Source organism: Choloepus didactylus, chromosome 12 (assembly GCF_015220235.1).
Source record: "Choloepus didactylus isolate mChoDid1 chromosome 12, mChoDid1.pri, whole genome shotgun sequence".
NCBI classification, from domain to species: domain Eukaryota; kingdom Metazoa; phylum Chordata; class Mammalia; order Pilosa; family Megalonychidae; genus Choloepus; species Choloepus didactylus.
Window position 1 is genome coordinate 27,528,088 of NC_051318.1, and position 20,466 is coordinate 27,548,553.

General features: G+C 35.7%; 1 protein-coding gene and 1 pseudogene across 2 annotated transcripts; one reads left to right on the forward strand and one right to left on the reverse strand.

The window, feature by feature from the left end:
* Positions 1–1,783: 1,783 nt before the first annotated feature.
* Positions 1,784–19,454, reverse strand: ABHD13 (abhydrolase domain containing 13). Of its 2 annotated transcripts, XM_037800331.1 has the most exons (3): positions 19,195–19,454; positions 4,481–4,553; positions 1,784–4,313 (listed from the first exon to the last, which is right to left on the reverse strand). In XM_037800331.1, the coding sequence occupies exon 3, from the start codon at positions 4,279–4,281 to the stop codon at positions 3,505–3,507; it is 777 nt and encodes a 258-aa protein (XP_037656259.1). In that variant the 5' UTR covers positions 4,282–4,313; positions 4,481–4,553; positions 19,195–19,454; the 3' UTR covers positions 1,784–3,504. The 2 variants fall into 2 exon arrangements, with proteins under 2 accessions (XP_037656259.1, XP_037656258.1); XM_037800330.1 differs by having other exon boundaries at positions 1,784–4,553.
* On the forward strand, positions 15,640–16,372 carry LOC119506795 (annotated as a pseudogene).
* Positions 19,455–20,466: the final 1,012 nt, after the last annotated feature.

Consider the following 20,466-nt stretch of genomic DNA (forward strand, 5'->3'; position numbering starts at 1 on the left):
TGTAAATGTATATTTCGGAATAGCTAAGATGCTGATGTGCATATGTGGTAATATCAATAAACAGAGTGCTTTTCATTTTCTACCCTATCAATTTAAAAAATAGATGTCTGTGCTCTGTCATTTCCAATTTTACCTGAGTGATATGAAAATACCTAAATTTAAGTGTATAATCCACAAGCATTTATGACTAATTTTTCCTTTCACAGTTTTTTAAAAAATTTATTTTCATAATTGTTATGAAACATAATAGAAAAAGAGGGAGAAGAGACAGGTCAGAGGAAGATTTCAGTATCTCAATCATGACTGAAATGAAAAAGTGACTGCTGTGATCCTTGTAAGTCTACCTTACTAACTCCTAACCTCAAGGAAGGAGGGGGACTCACTAATATAAACTACACTGAAGCTGTCAGAGTGCAAGATAATTTACATTGAATTGCATGTGGCCTTCATTCTTTAATTCCATCAAAGAAACCTATCCCCACCTCAAACCAAATCTCACAAATATTTCTCACACTATGTCTAAGTGACTAAGTAAGTATATGAATTCTCAACAAGTAGTATTACAATAAAATTACTCCAATTCCATAGCTGGAACTTGTGTAATCAACAAGTGTCTACAGTTTATCATAAAATAAATTTAAGCTGCTCTGTAACAAGAATTAGAACAGCACTTTAAAGTAAGTTTCAATTTTATAGTCCAAGAAGTTGCAAGAACATAGGTAGTGTCAGGGGTCCCATTGACTTTGTTAGAAATGCTTTATATACAAATGTTGTTTTGCAGTTTTCTTTTCACCCAACTCATCAGTTTATTACTTATTATATCTACATTCAACTGTGCCACATTTCCCTTTCTAGTTGTTTTTATCCTATTAGTTTTCTTTTTACCTTTCACCAATGATTTTGCAGTATCCTTATTAGATGAATTACCAGTTTGTTTTCAATAATCCCTTTTTAAAGAATGGACTTCAGATTTTATTCTAAATGAATTATATCTTGCTGTACTTACAATCGTTTTTTAAAATTTACAGTAACAATAACTTAAAATTCATTTATAAACTCCTATACTCTGCTCTTGAGCAAATGAATCAGAAATTAATAAACGTGGACAAACTTCCACTACCACTAAGACATAGGTCCAAAATGAAGGAGGGACTCACTAAGAACTCAACCTTTTCTTAAGATCAGCTGTTTTGGCCATGAAATTAGAAATGTTTCAAACAAAAATGATGCCATGAGCTTCATGGACCCTGGAAATCAGTTTGTTTTCCATCCTCTTCCCATCTAACTATGGGTATAGTCTCAAATACAGAAAATAGCCGAGAAAGAAATAAATACAACTCTAGACTCAATGTCCTCCCTTTGCTGCGGTAAAAAAGGCTCATTAGCCCTAAGAAGAAAGTGAAGGGAGGGGATGGTACACAAGTACTTGGCAACTTTTAAGTCCTAGCATTACAAAAGAACCAAAAAGACGGTTTATAAACTGGAAGTTGTGTTTTTTGTTTGTTTGTTTTTTTTTAAGCAGCATAAAAACAAATACCGACGAAGAAAAAGTTTTTATGCTTCATCAGCAAAATATTTACAACTAATGTGGACAAATCCCTCCAATAGTACAGTAGACTCAATAATCACAGGAAAACATAAGAAGGTATTTTGTAAACTTATAAAGTGATACAAATATAAGGTGTGCCATATAAGTTGCATTTAAATATGGTACATTTTGTAGTATTTTTTTTTTCATTTTAATACATTACTATTTAAGATAGTCATTCTACATAACAATGACTGACAAGATGAAAAGTAGCTTTTTATTGTGGTGAATGTATACATACAAAATACACCTTCCATGATATGCTTTACCAATCTTTTATAAAATAGCAAGACTTTGTATAATTAATCATTTATAGAAAACATTACTCTCTAGAAATCATACTTGCTATACTTTATTTTTCTAAACACTGACATGAAGTAAGAAGGTTATTTGGCAAAAGTATTTCTAGCCCTATTTCCATGGAAAGATTTTAAATTAAGGTCAACATTATTGACTCATTATATCTCTGCACTAGCTGCTAGCAGAAAGCCAAATAAATTGGCTAAAATATTCAAAATATAACGTTATAAAGCTGGCATTACAATTTACAAAACTCAATTACAGCTAAATTTGGGGGACTGCTTGAAACAACCTAGAACGATTATACCTCATAGCTTATATATTTAATAAGGTAAGTCTGGCAAATTTTAAGAGGCTAATTTTTTTTAAGTAAGATTTTTCTTACTTTTCTATATATCAAGTTCTAATTCTCACTTACACCATTTAATTGCTAAATGTAGTAATAAGTTCTGTGTTAAAAGCTCTAGAATTCTTTCATTCTCACATTCCCCCATGTAAAAAATAAATAAATAGACTTCTTAAAACAATCTGTCTTTGCAGCAGGAGAAATTCTATTGCAAAGCAATTGAAATATTAAACCAAATAACAGGTTTGTTTTTTTTTTTAATTTTTGTTCAAAGAATTGTATCTTGGCATTGGTGGTTAGATACACTTAGTGCAATTTAAAACCAAATGTGGGAATTTTTGTAAAATAGTATGTACAATCATGTAATATGATTTCCTAATTTAATTCTTAAGTTCTAATCTTCACTATGGTAGCTATTTGTGTTTCAGCTGTAGAGTTACAAAATTGACATAAGCTAAAATTTTCTTTGCCACCGAAATTACAAATGTTAAAAAGTTCAAATATGCACAACAAAGCTGCAGTAAAATTCTAAATTTCTATTTTTACGTGCCATGATCCAGGACTGTACCTAACAAAAACACGGTACATTTGTATTGGAAAATGGGGTCCCATTTATTTGTAAGAAAAAGCTGAATCTCAGCATTTACCAGAGCAAAATTCAATGGCAACCTGCACATAGGCCTCAATTACACTTCTTGCCAAAAACAAAATAGAATTTACATAAAAATAGATATAACTCAGGTAACCATATACATCAGTATATGACCAGTGCTATTTACATTAAAAATGTTGCATTGCATAATTCAAGGAATAAAATACCATCATGCATTTCATATTAACTTTTAATGTGAAAAATGCAGTTACAGAACTAAGTTTGCTGTGACTGTCCCAAAATTTACTAAAGGAATAATACCCAAAGGTTTCTTGTTCACATATCTCCTTTCACACCCAGCCAGTAATCTAAGAGTAACATACATTATACCACTTTAGCAACAAGAAACATTTGGATAGTCTCTATTATACTTTCATATTAAACTAAAGATATGGATCCTAATTCCATTGAAACATTTGATGAAAATGAAATAATCTCAAGAATTATAGTTTTTCAAATGTAAAAAACTATTTGGATCATCATAAAGAAGCACTGAAGTCCTTTCAAAATTTAATGTCACTCTTCAGACAAGTACAGACATAACACGATTCTAGAAAGAAACATTCGTTATCATTCTGCACAAATTAAAACACAGTGCATTCTTCAAAAAAGGAACTACTATATAATTGTCACATTAGATGAAGTTTTTGCCATTTCTTCAGGAGAATGACTCTTTATTACTTCTTTGATGAACTGTTCAAGTGCAGTGAAATAGCCTTGGCACTGCCATGTATCATTATGAGTTCCATCTGGAAAAATGGCTAATCTCTTAGTCCGAGATGGGGAAAGTTCGTAAAGTTGTTTCATCATTACTGGTGGAATTAATTGGTCAGAAAGTCCAGAGATGAAGAGAGAAGGCATTCTGCACTGAGAAATTTTTCTGTAGGACAAAAATTTATTTTTGTAGCACCATAAAGGAAGGTAACGCATTGGAAAGAATGAAAATAAAGTGCTGGCCATATGTGGTATGCTCAAAAATGTGTTCTCCACCATAATGGCTGAAATCCTATGTGAATTTTCAGAAGCCAAATGAATAGCCACTGCTCCTCCTAAGGAACGGCCAAAAAGAAAAATTTTTGTTTTATCAAGGTCAGGTCTAGTCATCACATAGTCTAGCACAGCTTCAGAATCTAAGTAGAGTCCTTCTTCACTTGCTTCTCCTTCACTTTTTCCATATCCTCGATAATCGACAAGCAAAAGATTAACTTTGAGGTTAACCAGCATAAGCAATGCATTTGGTAACCTGTGACCTATGTTGCCTGCATTCCCATGAAAATAAATTATAGTTGGGGAATACAGTGAATTGTCTCCAGTGTATCTTATCAAAATAAGATTTAGACACACTCCATCTTTGGTTCTGATGAAAATGTTTTCATGTGGAATACCAGTGGGCATGGGAACATAAAGGCGTGAAGATGATGGCTGTTCTGGAAAATAAAGCAATACATCCTGGAATTTATATAGAATACCTGCTATTGATAGAAATATTAACAAAAGTAAGATAATGCCTCCATACAGATGAAAAGTCACTATTAAAGGTAAAAGTGATATACGGCAGACAGCCCAAGACCATGAAGCTAAGGCTATTAGCCACCTTTCAACAAAGTTCCATAGCATCCATGACTTTTCCATTGTAGCTCTCCGTGAACTATTATTCCATAGGTATCCTAAAAACAGAGAGAGAGTGTCAATCAATAATTCAACACATATTATTTCAAAAGAACCATGATGTAACGAATTACAGCAAATCCTTGGAAGCCTACATCTACCCATCCACAAAATTAGTTGCTTTAATTCCCCATTCCCCCTTTTGTTCTCAACAGTTTCCTTTCTACTGCATCCCTTCACTGCTGCATTTATGAAATACATTCACTGAATTATATTTGTTTTATTTTTAAAAATACTTATTTACTGTCAGGTACTTTCATTCACATGATCTCATTAATTTTACAGAAAAAATAAGTTGCTGTATGTTCCCAATTTTTTAAAATACAAGGAAATGGAGGCTCAGGGACATAAATGGATTGGCCAAGGTGCCAGATCTGCAGGTAACAGAAGTGAGAGGCAAACACGCATGATTCCAAGGTTCATGGTGCATCTATTGCTAAGCTATGTATTTCTAGAGCAAATTTTAAAAGGTAGTTTACAGTGGATGGCTGATTAGGGAGAGGCTAGAATCACTTCTCTCCCAGAAAAACAACCAGGGGTTAGGCAGAAACTGTCCGCAACAGATCTGTGGCTCTGGAGATTAGGGACAGTATTCTACAACACCCAGGAAAGTGCAGGAGGAAGAGATAAAGAAGCTGCAGTGAGAGAACATGAGTAAACCCTCCTCAACCCCAGCTCCTGGCACCCATACCCCACTCTCGGGGCAAAAAAGCGTCCAGTTCTCCAGTCTCCAGGGCAGGACATGATCTAGCACACTGCCAGCTTTTGGATGCTAAATTTGGATTGCCGGGACCACCGGTGGTTTAACCCACCCCCCTGGCTTGATACACCATTGTCTGGAGTCCACAGGGACAAGCTAAGAGCCCACCTTCTCTGAGGACTGAGAGGATTAGGTTGCTGAAGGGCACCATCTGCTGGCAGGCCAGGAAAGTGCACCTCCATGAAGACATCTCAAAGGCTTTTGGGTGAAGAGGGATAATATGCTGAGTAGGCCAGGAAAGTGCATACTTGGGGAATGGAATTAAAGGCTTTTAGGCATCTTTACTTGACTTTCTCCCTGGGGCCCTGTGGAGCTTATGTGTGCCCTCTTCATGATTCCATGACCCAGCCCTGATTAGGTTATACTGACGAACCAAGTGTGGAAGAAGATCATTAACAAAGACCCCAATCAACAAAAAAAGCTTTGACAAGAGAGAGAACTGAATAACTGAGAACAAAAAACAATAGAGAGAATCAACAAAACCAAAAGTTGGTTCTTTGAGAAGAGCAACAAAACTGACAAGCCTTTAGCTAGACTGACAAAGGAAAAAAGACAGAAGATGCAAATAAAATCAGAAATGAGAGGGAGGGCATTATTACTGACCCCACAGAAATAAAAAAAAGTCCTAAGAGATACTATGAACAACTATATGTCAACAAACTCAACAACTTAGATGAAATGGACAATTTTCTAGAAACACACAAACAGCCTACCCTGACTGCAGAAGAAACAGAAGATGTCAACAAACCAATCACAAGGAAAAGATCCAATTAGTCACCAAGAGCCTCCCAGCAAAAAAAAAAAAAATAGCCTAGGACCAGACAGCTTCACAAGTGATTTCTACCAATCATTCCAAGAAGAATTAATACCAATCCTGCTCAAACTCTTCAAGAAAATTGAAGAGGAAGGAACACTATCTAACTCATTTAATGAAGCCAACATCACCCTAATATCAAAACCAGATAAAGACACTACAAGAAAGGAAAATTACAGACCAATCTCTCTAATGAATACAGATGCAAAAATTCTCAACAAAATACTTGCAAATCGAATCCAACTGCACATTAAAAGAATTATACACCTGATCAAGTGGGTTTTATCCAGGTATGCAAGGGTGGTTCAACATAAGAAAATTAATCAATGTAATGCACCACATTAACAAATCAAGGGAGAAGAACCACATGATCATCTTGATTGATGCAGAAAAGGCTTCTGACAAAATCCAGCATCCTTTTTTGATAAAAACACTTTGAAAGATAGGAATAGGAGAAAACTTACTCAGTATATTAAAGGGCATATATGAAAAGCCCAGAGGTATCCTTGTACTTAATGGTGAAAGACTAAAAGCTTCCCCATTGAGACTGGGAACAAGACAAAAATGCCCACTGTCACCATTATTCAACATTATACTAGAAGTTTTAGTAGAGTATTAGGCATGAAAATTAGGCAAATAAAAAACATCCAAATTGGAAAGGAAGAAGTAAAACCTGCACTATTTGCAGATGAGAGGATCTTATATATAGAAAGTCCTGAAAAATCTATGACTAATAAAAGCTACTAGACTAATAAATGAGCTCAGCAAAATACAGGTTCACATGCAAAAATCAGCAGTGTTTCTATATACTGGAAATGAGCAATCTGAAGAGGAAATCAGGAAAAAAATTCCATTTACAATAGCAACTAAAAGAATAAAATAACTAAGATTAAATTAACCAAGGATGTAAAGGACATGCATTTAGCAAACTACAAAGCACTGCTAAAAGAAATCAAAGACGACCTAAATAAATGGAAGGACATTCTGTTTTCATGGATGAAGACTAAATATTCAGATGTCAATTCTACCCACGTTGATTTACAGATTCAACGCAACCGCAATCAAAATTCTAACTGCCTACTTTGCAGAATTGGAAAAGCCAATTACTAAATTTATTTTGAAGGGTGAGGGGCCCCCAAAAAGCCAAAAACATCTTGAAAAAGAAATGAAGTTGGAAGACTCTCACTTCCTGACTTTAAAGCATACTACAACAACTACAGTGATAAAAAACAGCATGGTACTGGCATAAAGATAGAAATATTGACCAATGGAATCAAACAGAGTTCAGAAATAGACCCTCACCTCCATGGTCAACTGATTTTGACAAGGCTTCCAAATCCACCCAACTTTGACAGAACTCTCTTCAGTAAATGGTGTTGGGAGAACTGGATATCTATATCCAAAAGAATGAAAGAAGACAACTATCTTATACAAAAATTAACTCAAAATGGATCAAACACCTAAATATAAAGGCCAAAACCATTAAACTCCTAGAAGAAAATGTAGGGAAGCATCTCCAAGATCTTATGGTAGGAGGTGGTTTCTTAGACCTTACACATAAAGCACAAGCAATAAAAGAAAAAAAATGGGACCTTCTTAAAATTCAATACTTTTGCACTTCAAAGAACTTCATCAAGAGGGTGAAAAAGCAGCCTAAGCAATGGGAGAAAATATCTGAAAACCACAAATCCAATAAAGGTTTAATATCCAGAATATATAAAGAAATCCTACAAGTCAATAATCAAAGACAAATAACCCAATTAAAAAATGGGTACAAGACTGAGTAGACATTTCAAAGAGGATATACAAATGGCTAAAAAGTACAGGAAAAGACATTCAACATCACTAGCTATTAGGGAAATGCAAATTAAAACTACAGTGAGATATTTCACACCGACTAGTATGGCCACTATTAAAAAAACAGAAAACTGTAAGTGTTGGAGAGAATGTGGAAAGAGACGAAAATTTATTCACTGTTGGTGGGAATGTAGAATGGTGCAGCTGCTGTGGGAAGACAGTGTGATGGTTCCTCAGGAAGCTAAGTGTAGAACTGCCATATGATCTGGCAATCCTGCTACTAGGTACATACTCAGAAGAACTGAAAGCAAGGATGCAAGCAGACATTTGCACACCAGTGTTCATAGTGGCATTATTTACAATTGCCAAAAGATGAAAACAACCCAGGTGTCCATCAACTGATGAATGGATAAACAAAACATGGTATATACATAAGATGGACTATTATGCAGCTATAAGAAGAAATGAAATCAAAATGCATGTGACTACATGGAATAACCTTGAGGACATAACACTAAGTGAAATAAGTCAGACACAAAACGACAAATATTGTATGACCTCACTAACGTGATTTTAATATAACTAGCAATCTCATGGTGTTATGATCATCGTAAGATAGAATGAGGGCAGAGAATGGGGAGCTGATGTTTAATTTGTGCAGAGCATGTAATAAGGTTGATTTAAATGTCTGGAAATGGATGGAGGTGATGGGAGTGCCTTATAGTAACTGTAACTAACAGCGATGGTATATGGGTACGATTGTGCTTTAAAGGGAAAGTTTAGGATTGTGTATATCACTAGAAGGATGAAACATGGGACTGTGTAACACAGTGAACCCTCTTCAGGGTAAAAATGTTCTAACATTGATTGTCTAAATTGATAGTCTACTGGGTCTTGAGGATGAATGTCCAGCTGATCCCAAGACCACTGCTGCTGGTTAGGCAGAATAAGTGAGGCAATTAGTTAACTCTTAAAGCATGCCTAAAACATCTCCGAAATGTGTTGTCAGAAGAGATGGAGTGTCAGATTCTTTTGCATGCTAAAATGAGTTTGCTGATAAGATCTAAGCATCATAAATAAGAGAAATGAGTATAAAAGGTGCAAAAACTTCAATCAACTTCTGACACTAACTGCAAATATTGCAGCAACTCAATCTGATTTAACGCAGACTAACTACTGAAGTTAGGCCAGACTCCACAGGTTAAGAGCAATCCTTTACAAGGTTCAGGCACTAGTCACAAATTCACTGGCCCAGGTCACCCACAATTCTTACAGACTGCCTACAAAATCAAGGGTTCTTACCAGCCCCTTAAGTTTGATAATTTGCTAGAACACAAAAAACTCACTGTAAGTGCTATACTTAAGATTATACAGCTTTATTATAGCAAAAGAAGAGACTCATAGGGCAAAGTCTGGGAAGGTCTCAAATGCAAGCTTCTGTGTACTTTCCATGTGGAGTAAGAATGTGTCATCCTCCTGGCACAGCCATGTGTCTTACCAATCGTGGAAGCTCAGCTCGGGATTCGAGTAACCCAAGTATATATGGGGTTTCATTACATAGGCATGACTGATGGAATCAAATACCCAGGTGGTTGAACTCCCCCTCCCCCCTCCTCCTAGAGATTAGGAAGGTTGGGCTGACATGATATGGCTCCAAGCCCCAACTCTCTAAATCAGATTATTGGTCTTTCAGGTGTGGCTAGTCCCCCATCCTAAGACTAGCGGCATGGCTGGCCTCATCCTGTCATCTAGTTAGTATATGAACTATCCAGATGTGGTCCTGGGGTCACCATGAATAACAAAGACTCCAATCATAGGAAAGTCTAAGGACCTCCCCAGGGACTGGGGACACAGACCAAGCCAAATTTTTACTCTGCTTCAATCAGTGTAATATACTCAGAAGTGAAATCAAAGTTTATACCAATTATAACAGCTGCTTGGTGGGAAAGAACATTAGACCTGTAGAGCACAGAAACTTAACCTCACATGTTCCATGCTTCTTCTACATTATTACTATATGTTTATTTTTAACCTTATGCCTACATCTTTACAAAATGAACCCTTGACTTACCTTTCTCAATTGTATCTCTGCCATGTTATCAAATCAGCTCTCATCAACATGTCAAACTTCTCTAAAACTTGCCGATTTGTAGGTTTCAGCACCCCCAGTAACTCTTTTAACAATTTACTGAGAATTTAGATGAGCTACCTCTCATAAAGAGCTGTCAATAAAAAGCAGACCTCACTTACTAATAAATCCAATGAATTTTTTCAATCCACCCTGCAATAATTTCCCACCTTCTTAGTGCGGATAAAACTGGTGACTCCTCCCCTACAGTTTTTAGTGTTTTTTCTCTCTCTGACCTGTCTCCTAAATGTGGGTGTTTTCCAAGATTAGGTCCACTGGCTTTTTAGGTTAACGCAGTCTTTCTCATGGCAATTTTATTCTTGCCTTCAACTATCAGCTTTGTATTGTCATATTCCCAATCTATATGTGTACTCTTCATCTCCAATCTCAATCTGCCTGTTCCTCCAATACCCAAAGATCCCGATACCTCAAACTTACCCAAAACTAAATTCATCCTCCTCCCTAGCTAACTTACTGCATGCCTGAAGTTAATTAAATACAAAAAAAAGCATTACATGTAAATAAATACAATTTTTAAAAACATAGGTTTGATTCTGGGATTCAATATTTAATAAAATGTATACTATAAAATTTAATTATGCTACAGTATCAAAAACAGACTTCCTATTATAACATATTTAAGTCTTGCATCTGAATGAAAAAAAAATTAACCTTGGAAATATTTTTTGTGCTATCTTTCTAAATGAAGTGTTAGAGGTTTCATATTGATGAGTGAGCTTATCTCTAGAAATCTATTGAAGGCGTTACTAACCTTTGTTATAATATACAGATGCATTAGACATAATAATGGTTAAGTTTTTCTTTTCAAGAATGGTTTTAAAGTATTAATGACTTCTTGATATGCTACACAGAAAGACTTACTTCTATTGGTATGAATGCAACTTACAGATTTGGCAACGATTATCTTTAGAATTTAATGGTCCTCATTGACTTGTTTTTTTTTTTTTTTCACCTTCAGTGCTCCTTGAGCTTCCTGTCCTTAACTATTAGTCCATTATCAGTACGCAATAACCAATTTAATACTAAGAATAACAACAATTGAAATCCGTAAGCTATGAGAACCACTGTTTTGGCTAGCAGTATTAGCTGAGTGATAAATCAACTCAATGAGTTATGGGCACGTTCATCAGATCTCCATTAATCATCTCATATGCTCACTCATATACATACCTGAAGATCTCAAATGGTCCCATTTTTAAGGAAAAAGTTATTTAAATAAGTATTTTATAAAGTGATGTTAAAAAAAATCAATACTGATATTCTGACAGCCTTTAAGTTTCTAGAATATGAGTTTCTAGAATACTACCCCAAAATCCCTGGGGGCTGTCCCAAACCTAGCTTGGACTAATAAAACAGTCTCACAGCTGGTTTCCCAGCCTCTTTTCCAAAGATCTGATAATCAAATTCCAATGCATCTGACCATACTATTTAGAGATTAAAGACAATGTGCAAATAAGTACTGACAACTGTTATGCGAATCATAGTGTTTAGGCACTGTAGGCTATTAAAAAAAAATAAATAAATTCACAGTCCTTGCTCTCAAGTAGCTCATGATTTACTCAGTAAACAGACATGGACATATGTAACTGTATACGTCTAACATAAGTTCATTTAACTACACAGGAAAGAAAATCAAAGAATGATTATTAATTGTCCTGAAATACAGCAAAAAACAAAAACAAAAACAAACAAAAAACCCTGACTATGCTCTTCACGACATAATTTTAGTAATCTCTGAATTCCAACATGCTTATTACTTACAGAAACCAAGTGGAAATTTGTGCAAACTTTTTAAAAACAGGACAAAGCACAACTCCATGGTTATGATTCCCTCTTATTTCCATCAAGCTGCTGTCTATGCCACTTATATTTATGCATTTAGCACAATTATTCAGAAGAACTGAACGTATTCAAGCCTAATCTAAATAAATACTTGGCAAGGATACTGAAGAGGAAATAAGAACAAATGAACTGGATGAATTTTAAGGTCCCTATTAAACCTGAGATTGTTCTATGCTAATGGTTCTCAAATGCAGCCTCAGACTCCTGGGGGTTTTTCAAAGGGTCTGCAAGATTAATAGGTCATAATAATACTAAGACATTATGCAAAAGCAATTATAAATAAAACAGTTTGTGCCTTGAGCAAGGATCAAGGCAGTGGCAATAAACCATAGAAGTCACTGTATTCTTTATCACCTTGAACACACCCAGTAAAAACAAAACAAAAAAAGCCAGTTTCATTTAAGAATGTCCTTGAAGCAGCAAAAATCCTTTATTTAATTAAATCTCAAACACTAAGTACACATTTTTAATATTTTGTGTAACAAAAGGGGGAGTATACATAAAGCACACCTGCAGTGCTTGCAGGTGAGCTGAACTAGCTACTTTTTTTCAGGTGACACCATTTTTACTTAACAGAACAAATGACAAACTATGGTTATTCAGATTTAGGTGTTTAGCAGACATTTTTTTGAAGATGAATGAAGTGACCTTTTCAGATAGCTTCTCAATTCCAGAGACTTTTCTGACATCATAGGAGTGGTAATATTAACTAATATGATTTCTGATAATCTATGACGTGTTAACATTTGGAAGAATCCGCATAATTCAGTAAACCTATTATTTTCCAAATAACCAATGAATAATGTCACAAAATCAGGGATGAGTAAAAGATTCACTGAAACTACAACATAAGCCAATGGGTTTTAATATAACAGAGATGAAAAGTTCTTTGATATTCATTTCAGATTCCACAATGTAAATAATCTTTAAGAAACTATCACCAGTCAAGGGCTGGAGTAGTATCAAAGAATATTCACAATTAACCTGAAAACAACAAAATACTTCTCCCTTTCCAACTACAAATATGTGTGAGGCCTGACTTTCTTCATATACTTCATCTAAACAAAGTATCTTAAGAGACTGAATTCAGTAACAGATGTTAATCTCCCTTTCCATTAAGCAGACATTACAGATATTTACAAAAAAAAACCTAAAATACCACTTATTAATTTTTGCAATATAGCTGTTTCACATAAAATGCTATTTATGTTAATATATAATGGAATTATTATTGCCATTTAAAAAATAAATTATTAAATATTCAAACATTTTCCAGCTTTAGTGTCTAATACAATAAATAGCTATTTACTGTGTTAGATATTACGTAATTATAAATACAATCCACATATGCGAACACTCTATGGGGTTTTAAGAACCACCATCCTATTCTTTCTAAACATGTAACCTTATAGCTTTTCTTCCCTGAAAATGGCCTAATTCAAAATAAGAATCATATACTGTATCTACTATAAGTCCTTTGTGCATTATAATATATACTGGTTACTAGACTGCTTGCTATGTACTAGAAGAGAAATATTTTTAATAAAAGTATCTAACATTCTTCAGGTTCCTGGAGATCATAAACATAAGCGTTAGTGCTGTTTTGCACATTCCCAAGTCACAGAGTCAACTGAGGTTTGTAAAATATTTCATTCATCATACATTTTCAGTATCTTTACCAGACCACTGTCATCAAGGTAACATATTTTTAAAAAGTACACAGTTAAAGATGTAGAAGATAGCTAGCTAACCCACCTATCTTTAAACAGACAGATATAGTATGTTTTAGGAGTGTGTAATTAATGGGAGAGAAGAGAAAAAGCAGGGAAAATTCATATGAAACTGTCATAATGAGTTTCTATGAACTCTGTAGCTTTTTTTCTTTATTTTTTAACGGAACTCAAGGTTTATTCTCCACCGCCCCCCACCCCCCGCCAAAAAAAAAATGATGGCAAACAGTATATTAAAGATTAATTCCAAGTCTGGAATAATAACCACCCTCAAACTTTTCCCTTTGCCAAAGAATATTATAGCTCTCCCACTGAAGCTGGTGATCTATTAAGCTCAGTTTTTTACTCAGTATTATTTTATGCAAATTTTTTAAATATATAAAGCACTGAAACAAACCATGGCAGTGGATATTTTAACTATTATTGCAAATATTATTGCAAATAGAAAAATATGATTCCTTAAATTATAGATAAAATTATGCTTCAAAGGAGGTGCAAACTGCCCCACAAAATAATTAAATGCTTAATTGTTCCAATTCATTCATGACTGTAAAAGTTTACATTGTTTTACATTGTTTACATTGTTTGCACTGTATACTGATTTGTTTGCAGTGTATACTGATTTACTGATTCTGTCAACAGTAAAAGGTCTTTGAAAACTACTAAAGATGCTTTTACCTACATATGAATTAAATATGAATTAACCAAAAACAATTTGGCTAAAGGCTAAACAATCATAAATACAATTTTAAAACAAACATCCTAAGTCACAAATGGACCATTATTTTTTAAAGGTCCCTATATGTATCTAAAGTTGATAATTTTACGAACAGCTTGTTCAAAAATAAACACTGCTCGTAATTTAAAAGCACTTACTAGTGCTAGAACAATGTGTGGGTTCAAGCAAATACACGTGAAAAGTGGAAAGCAAATTCACATGTTATTGCTAACATCTAGATCACAGGGAAACAATGAGTATCCCTTGGTACTCATTGAATACTCTGGGAGAATCCACAGCTTCCAAGCATCTCTCTCCCAAATCACATTTCAAGTAGAATAGAATTCACATTCAGCATTCTTGCATGGATATCTCTCTTTTTCTGCTAAACGTTGGGAAGTTAAGAAACTATGCCAGCTGCACAGCTGAAATGGAAACACAAATAGCTGCTATCAATGTGTTAGAGACACCACAGAATGAATTATCAATTTCCCTAATGGTTAACCACATGTCATCAATAAAGAAAAATTGTGTATTAATAGTCCTATGGGACAGATGAACAATAACTGCCTGTAGAGATGGTGGATAGTAACTGAGTAGTACAGAGAGCATTTTAAACTAGGATTTAAACCTGCTTCAGCAAATACCTCAAACAGATTATACTAGGCAGCAACACAGCATTTTTGTACTTTCTCCCTCACTTGAAGCATTCTAAACTTGGCAAATGTAGCCAATTCTGATAAAACAAAGATGATGGGTTAATGTTACTATGTAAGCCAATCATAATTTGTTTTGAACTATAAATGTGTGAGAAAGAAAATGGGAAAAAAAATATTGGATCCACAAGGCTAAAAATGTAAACAGTGATGCCAGAAATAAGTCTTGAAATTCAGGAAGTTTCCAAATTATGAAGGGCAAAGGTTCCAAAACTTTGTAAACTAGATGGATGAAACTTATTTTGTTATAAAATCAATGTTATGTAAGTAGATTCCCAAGCTAATGCATAAATTCATATAGTTCATGTACTGGAAATACCACACCTTTGCAAGGGATTCCAGTAGAAAGCACTGCTGGAGGACTAAGAATTATGTGAAAAGTTATAGAAAATGTAATAATGTATTACGAAGTCTGTCATTTGAAGAAAAATCAAGCTTAGTTAGAATAATTAGACCTTTATTTAGATCCACTTTAAAGAAAGCCTTAGAGCAGCAGGCAGTGGGCGACTGAAGAGGCATTAGAGATATGTGCTTGTGAAGCAAAGGTGTCTACCAAACTATGAATGATACAAGAACGTTACTTGAAATTAAAAAGTACCCCGATAATGAGCTACTACAGAGTACTAACTCTGGAAGACTGGCAAGAAAAGTGGGTGAGCCGCAACATTGCATTTCATCAAGAACAAGGACGTCAGCTATTAAAGAAGCATTTGGAAACTTTTCTTAACGGCATGAGTGGACTCAGGATATATTTTCCTCTTTGTGGAAAAGCAGTTGAGATGAGATGGTTTGCACACCTAGGACACAGTGTAGTTGGTGTGAAGATCAGTAAACTTGGGATTCAAGAATTTTTTTTACAGAGCAGAATCTTTTTTACTTAGAAGAACCAATTGCTGAAATTCCTGGAGTCAAAGTATTTAAGAGTTCTTCCGGGAACATTTCATTGTACTATTGCAGCATTTTTGATCTTTCCAGAGTAAACATTGGCAAATTTGACAGGATTTGGGATAGAGGAGCCTTAGTCGCTGTTAATCCAGGTGATCAAGAATGCTATGTTGATATAATGTTGTCCCTAACAAAAAAAGGGTTCCAGTACCTCGCATCCGTTGTTTCTTATGATCCAATTAAACATGCAGGCCCACCATTTTATATTCCAGACACAGAAATTAACAGGTTGTTTAGTACAAAATGCAATATTATTTGCCTTGAGACATGCTTTTGAAGAACAACATAAAAGTTGGGGAACTGACTACATATATAAAAAGTTATATCTATTTACAGACAAAATCTAGCACATCAACATGTTGTGGGGCAATTGGAAAATTATGCTGAGGCATGAAAATATAATGAATGACTCAAAAAATCATTCACCAATCACTCACAGATCTTTGTTCAAAAATGCATATAACTTTTTATAGAAAAGCACATTCTAAAATGTTAAAGTGACTGACTACCTTTGGAGAGGAGAGTGTAATTAGGTATTAAAGCAGACTGTTTTACTACCAGACTATAAAATTTTTTACCATCAGCATGTATGACTATAATATTTAAAAGAGAAATGCAATGCATAAAAAAGAAATACAAAAGATGTAGAAAAATTGACATTGGGTGTAATACTCAAATAAAGTGCAAGATAAAAAGAAAGTAATCTGAAAAGTTATATAAAATAATTTTTACTGTAACCACCCCTTATGTACCCCTTTTCACATTTTGTCTCCTTATATAAAATTCTATATGTAAGAGAAACAAATTTAAAAGTTAGTTAAATGAACTAACTTATATGGAACCAAGCGTTTTTCCTAAATTGCAAAAATTTTATAAATTTTAAAATTAAGTTTTTTCCTGAGTTCAGGAGTTTTTTGTTTCCTCTAGGTTGAGCTTGTTTAAATGATAGACTTACATGACATACAGTGAATCCAGATTCATGATTTTTCACTATGAAAGTTTAGGTTAGAGTGTGGTTTTCATTAACACTCATTTTATTGAATCAAACATTCCCTTCCACTTGCACTACCTAATATCTAAAAGCTTTAGATTGTTTAGCTCATGTTAACAAAATGATGTATTTTATTAAAAAAATAAGTTATTTGTGTGGGAAAAAAAAAAAGCCTTAGACTTTCCTGAGATGAGTAAACAAGATTTAGAAAGATTTTAAATCTAAGAGTAATAATTAAATGAGCTCTAAATTAATGAAAATGGAGAAAAACAAACAGAGTCACCAGAGGTAAATGACAAGAGGGACCATCACAGAAAAATGTTTTAGGTTTAACAGTTTCCTGTACCCACCAATAAGTCATATTGTTGGTACAGGACGTGGTTAGTAATACCCTCATCGTTCAGACAGCATAAAGGCTTGAAGTGTGCCTGAGAAGGGAGGCAGTGTGCCATCGGTTTTCTGTGGAGACATTTTTTCTGGCTTGGTGTGTATGTTAATAGCCAGGTAGCTTTTGCCAACTTACTCTGCTTTTCTAAATATATATTTCCTCACATGTAAAACAGGTTTAAAAAAGTAATTGGAAAAACTACTGAGATTATATGTAACACACAGCCCAATGTGCTCTGCATATAATGTGTTAATAAATACAGCTACATCTACAAGACAACATTGAAAGTATTTTATTATCTCTAGAGCAGAATAAATAAGTACAACTAGAAGGTCTGCTGGACTTGGATTAAATAACTTACAAGACTCAATGGGCTCTATCATGAATATATGCACACAGAAAATTAGAAAGTAAATGTCTTATTTTTTTAGTAAAAATCCAACTCATATAGCAGCTTCTCTAGGAAGACTTCCTTGGACTCCTACTGCCAGTCATTCCACACTCTGTACTTTGTAAAAACTTCTGTGGTAGCACTTACTATATTTTAGTGTAATTTATCTGCTTACACATCTGCCTCTCCTATCTACCTGTCTCTCCTAAACTATGAGTTCTTTGATGCCAGTGACCTCATTTATTCAACTCTATATTTTTAATATATAGCAGTACCTGGCACAAATTAACAATTACTAAATTGAGCAATTTAGGTCTTAGGTAGGGTAATTATGACAAAACACTAGATTAGATGGACAAACACAAATTCTTATTTAGTAATAAAAAATGTTCTTGTAAAAGATATGTGATTTATCTAAACCTGGACGCAAATATGCTAATATTCTGGTAAAAAATATGATTTATCTAAACCTGCCAAAAGAAACCAGGAGAGAATCAATGAAAATCAAACATCAAAATTTAAAACCAATACTCTTGTATCTTTCTATTCAGTTACCATTACATAGCAAACATGCGAAAAAGCTGTTAAAATAAAGGACTTATTTTTTGGTTATGATACATTAGGCAACAATACCAGTGGATTAATAAAATGGATTTTGACAAATACTGCAAGAAAACTGACTTCAATTGTATGAGTTGCTTTCTTGCTATTCTAAAAACAAAAAGGCAAAGTTTCTACCATGATATTCGCAGGTCTAAACCTGTTACTTACATGAGCAGATTAGGACAACTCCATCTCTGAAACCCAGTTACTGGGATTTTCTATTTTACTTTTCATCTGTATGTGGGAGGATGGGGGGTGTGTGATTTCTAAGTATTGGGTTGCACACGATACTGTAAAGGCAATTGATATGTAATTGTAAAATAAGGACTAGGTTCCAATTACAAGACACCAGATGAGCCACTGGAAATAAGCACACCTTAGTTTCCAAAATGGATATTTTCTGCTTAAGAGGTTACGGAATTAACACTTTCTGGGGTGACAGACCGGCTGCTGCTGCCCTGGAAGACGTAGAGCATCGGGGTTTTGGTTACAGAGTCCTACGGGTTGATCTCAAAGCACCGAGACACTTAGCCCCTTTCAACATCTGAAGGTGGAACCGTGTGTTTACTTCTTGTTTAGGGTTCCGGGGGCTCCATCACCCCCGCCTTTCTGGGAGGATTTCGCCGCTCACCAAGGCGAGATGCAGGCGGCCAGCAGCGCTCGTCCTCAGCTTGAGCACCTGTGAGGACGCCTGCGGCTTCGCCGGCGACCCTCCTCTAAGGAGCCGACCTCAGCTGACCGGCGGGCTCAGCTGCTGGCCTCGCAGGCTACCGGCTTCCCCGGGACTCCCACTTACTTAGACTTGCTCGCAGACTGCGCAGTCGGCCACCAGCACTAAAGCGGTTACCGCGAAGCAGCTTCCACCCGCGCCTCTTCCGTCGCTCTTCATCCTCCTCCTGCTGCCCAAGGGCTGCCGCCGTCTTCACGGTCTATGCGGGAGCTCCTAAGGCGCCGCTCTCGGTTCCTCCACTTCCGGCCTACGCTCGGGTGTCTCCCGCAAATACCCCCGCCGCGTCCCACATAACCTATTCTCCGTCTTCCGTCCCAGACTGGGAAACCAGCCCGCCCTCTCAGGCGTGCGCAGAAACCGCAGCTAAGGGGCGTCCCCGCGCCCACCCCCGACGGTGGCTCAGACGGAAAAGATACCTCGGCGCCAACAACCGCGAGAACACGGCGAGTGTGCTGCGGTTGAGGGAGGAGTCTCTCCCAGTAGAGGCAGCCGTCACGCGAGTCCTCACAATGGGTACGCTTGCTGCTCCCTGGCTCGCAGTTCTTGGCTTCACGCACTCCTCGGAGAGGACCTCAGGAGTGGAGGAGAGGCTTGACCTGGGGTCGGGCCGACTTAGCAGTCTGTGACCTTGGAGAGGCCACTAGGTCTCCCTGCGATGCAGTTTTTATAGGAGAAATTGTTTCTGCTTGATAGGGATTTTAGGGGACTCAGAATCAGTTATAGTATTTAAAGCACCTCCATAGCTATTTTTTATCTTCTAACCCAACCCCTTCCTATTTTTATTAGGGTGGACTATCGGACAGATGTCATTTTTGTGGGACCTGAACCTTATACAATTCGGAGAGCCCTTTAAAGAGAGACAGAAAAAATAGAAAATCACCTAATTTTTGCAAATTTTTCAAAAGCACAATATGAACACGTTGCTAGGGCCCCTCCTAGGGCTTGTTAAGTGACCATACAGATGGGGTCCTGAATCTTTATCTTCTTTAGCTTCACTATCAATCCCCCCTATGCACCAAATTGTGTTGAATTTTGTTGAGAAAGTCTTTTTCCCTCCCTTGGTCAGTCCCTATTCTGTGTATCCCAGTTTACATACGGACGATATTTCTTAAGGCTTTTTTTTTTGTTTGCTTCTGTTTTAAGATATGTATCTTAAAGGACACAGGAAACCAAAGAGCGGCTCTTGGTAATAGTTTCCCATTTTTGATAACTTAAGTGCCAAGTACTAAGGTGGAAGATTTACATAAATAATAACAGCAACACTAGAAGATACTGAGATTTCTTGATTCTATTTGAATTAAATATTAGAAAGGCTAAAATAATGTCAGTGGAACTTGG

Bases quoted from the DNA above. Each gene is read 5' to 3' on its own strand.
- ABHD13 (XM_037800330.1), bottom strand. From the start codon at position 4,518: ATGGAAAAGTCATGGATGCTATGGAACTTTGTTGAAAGGTGGCTAATA.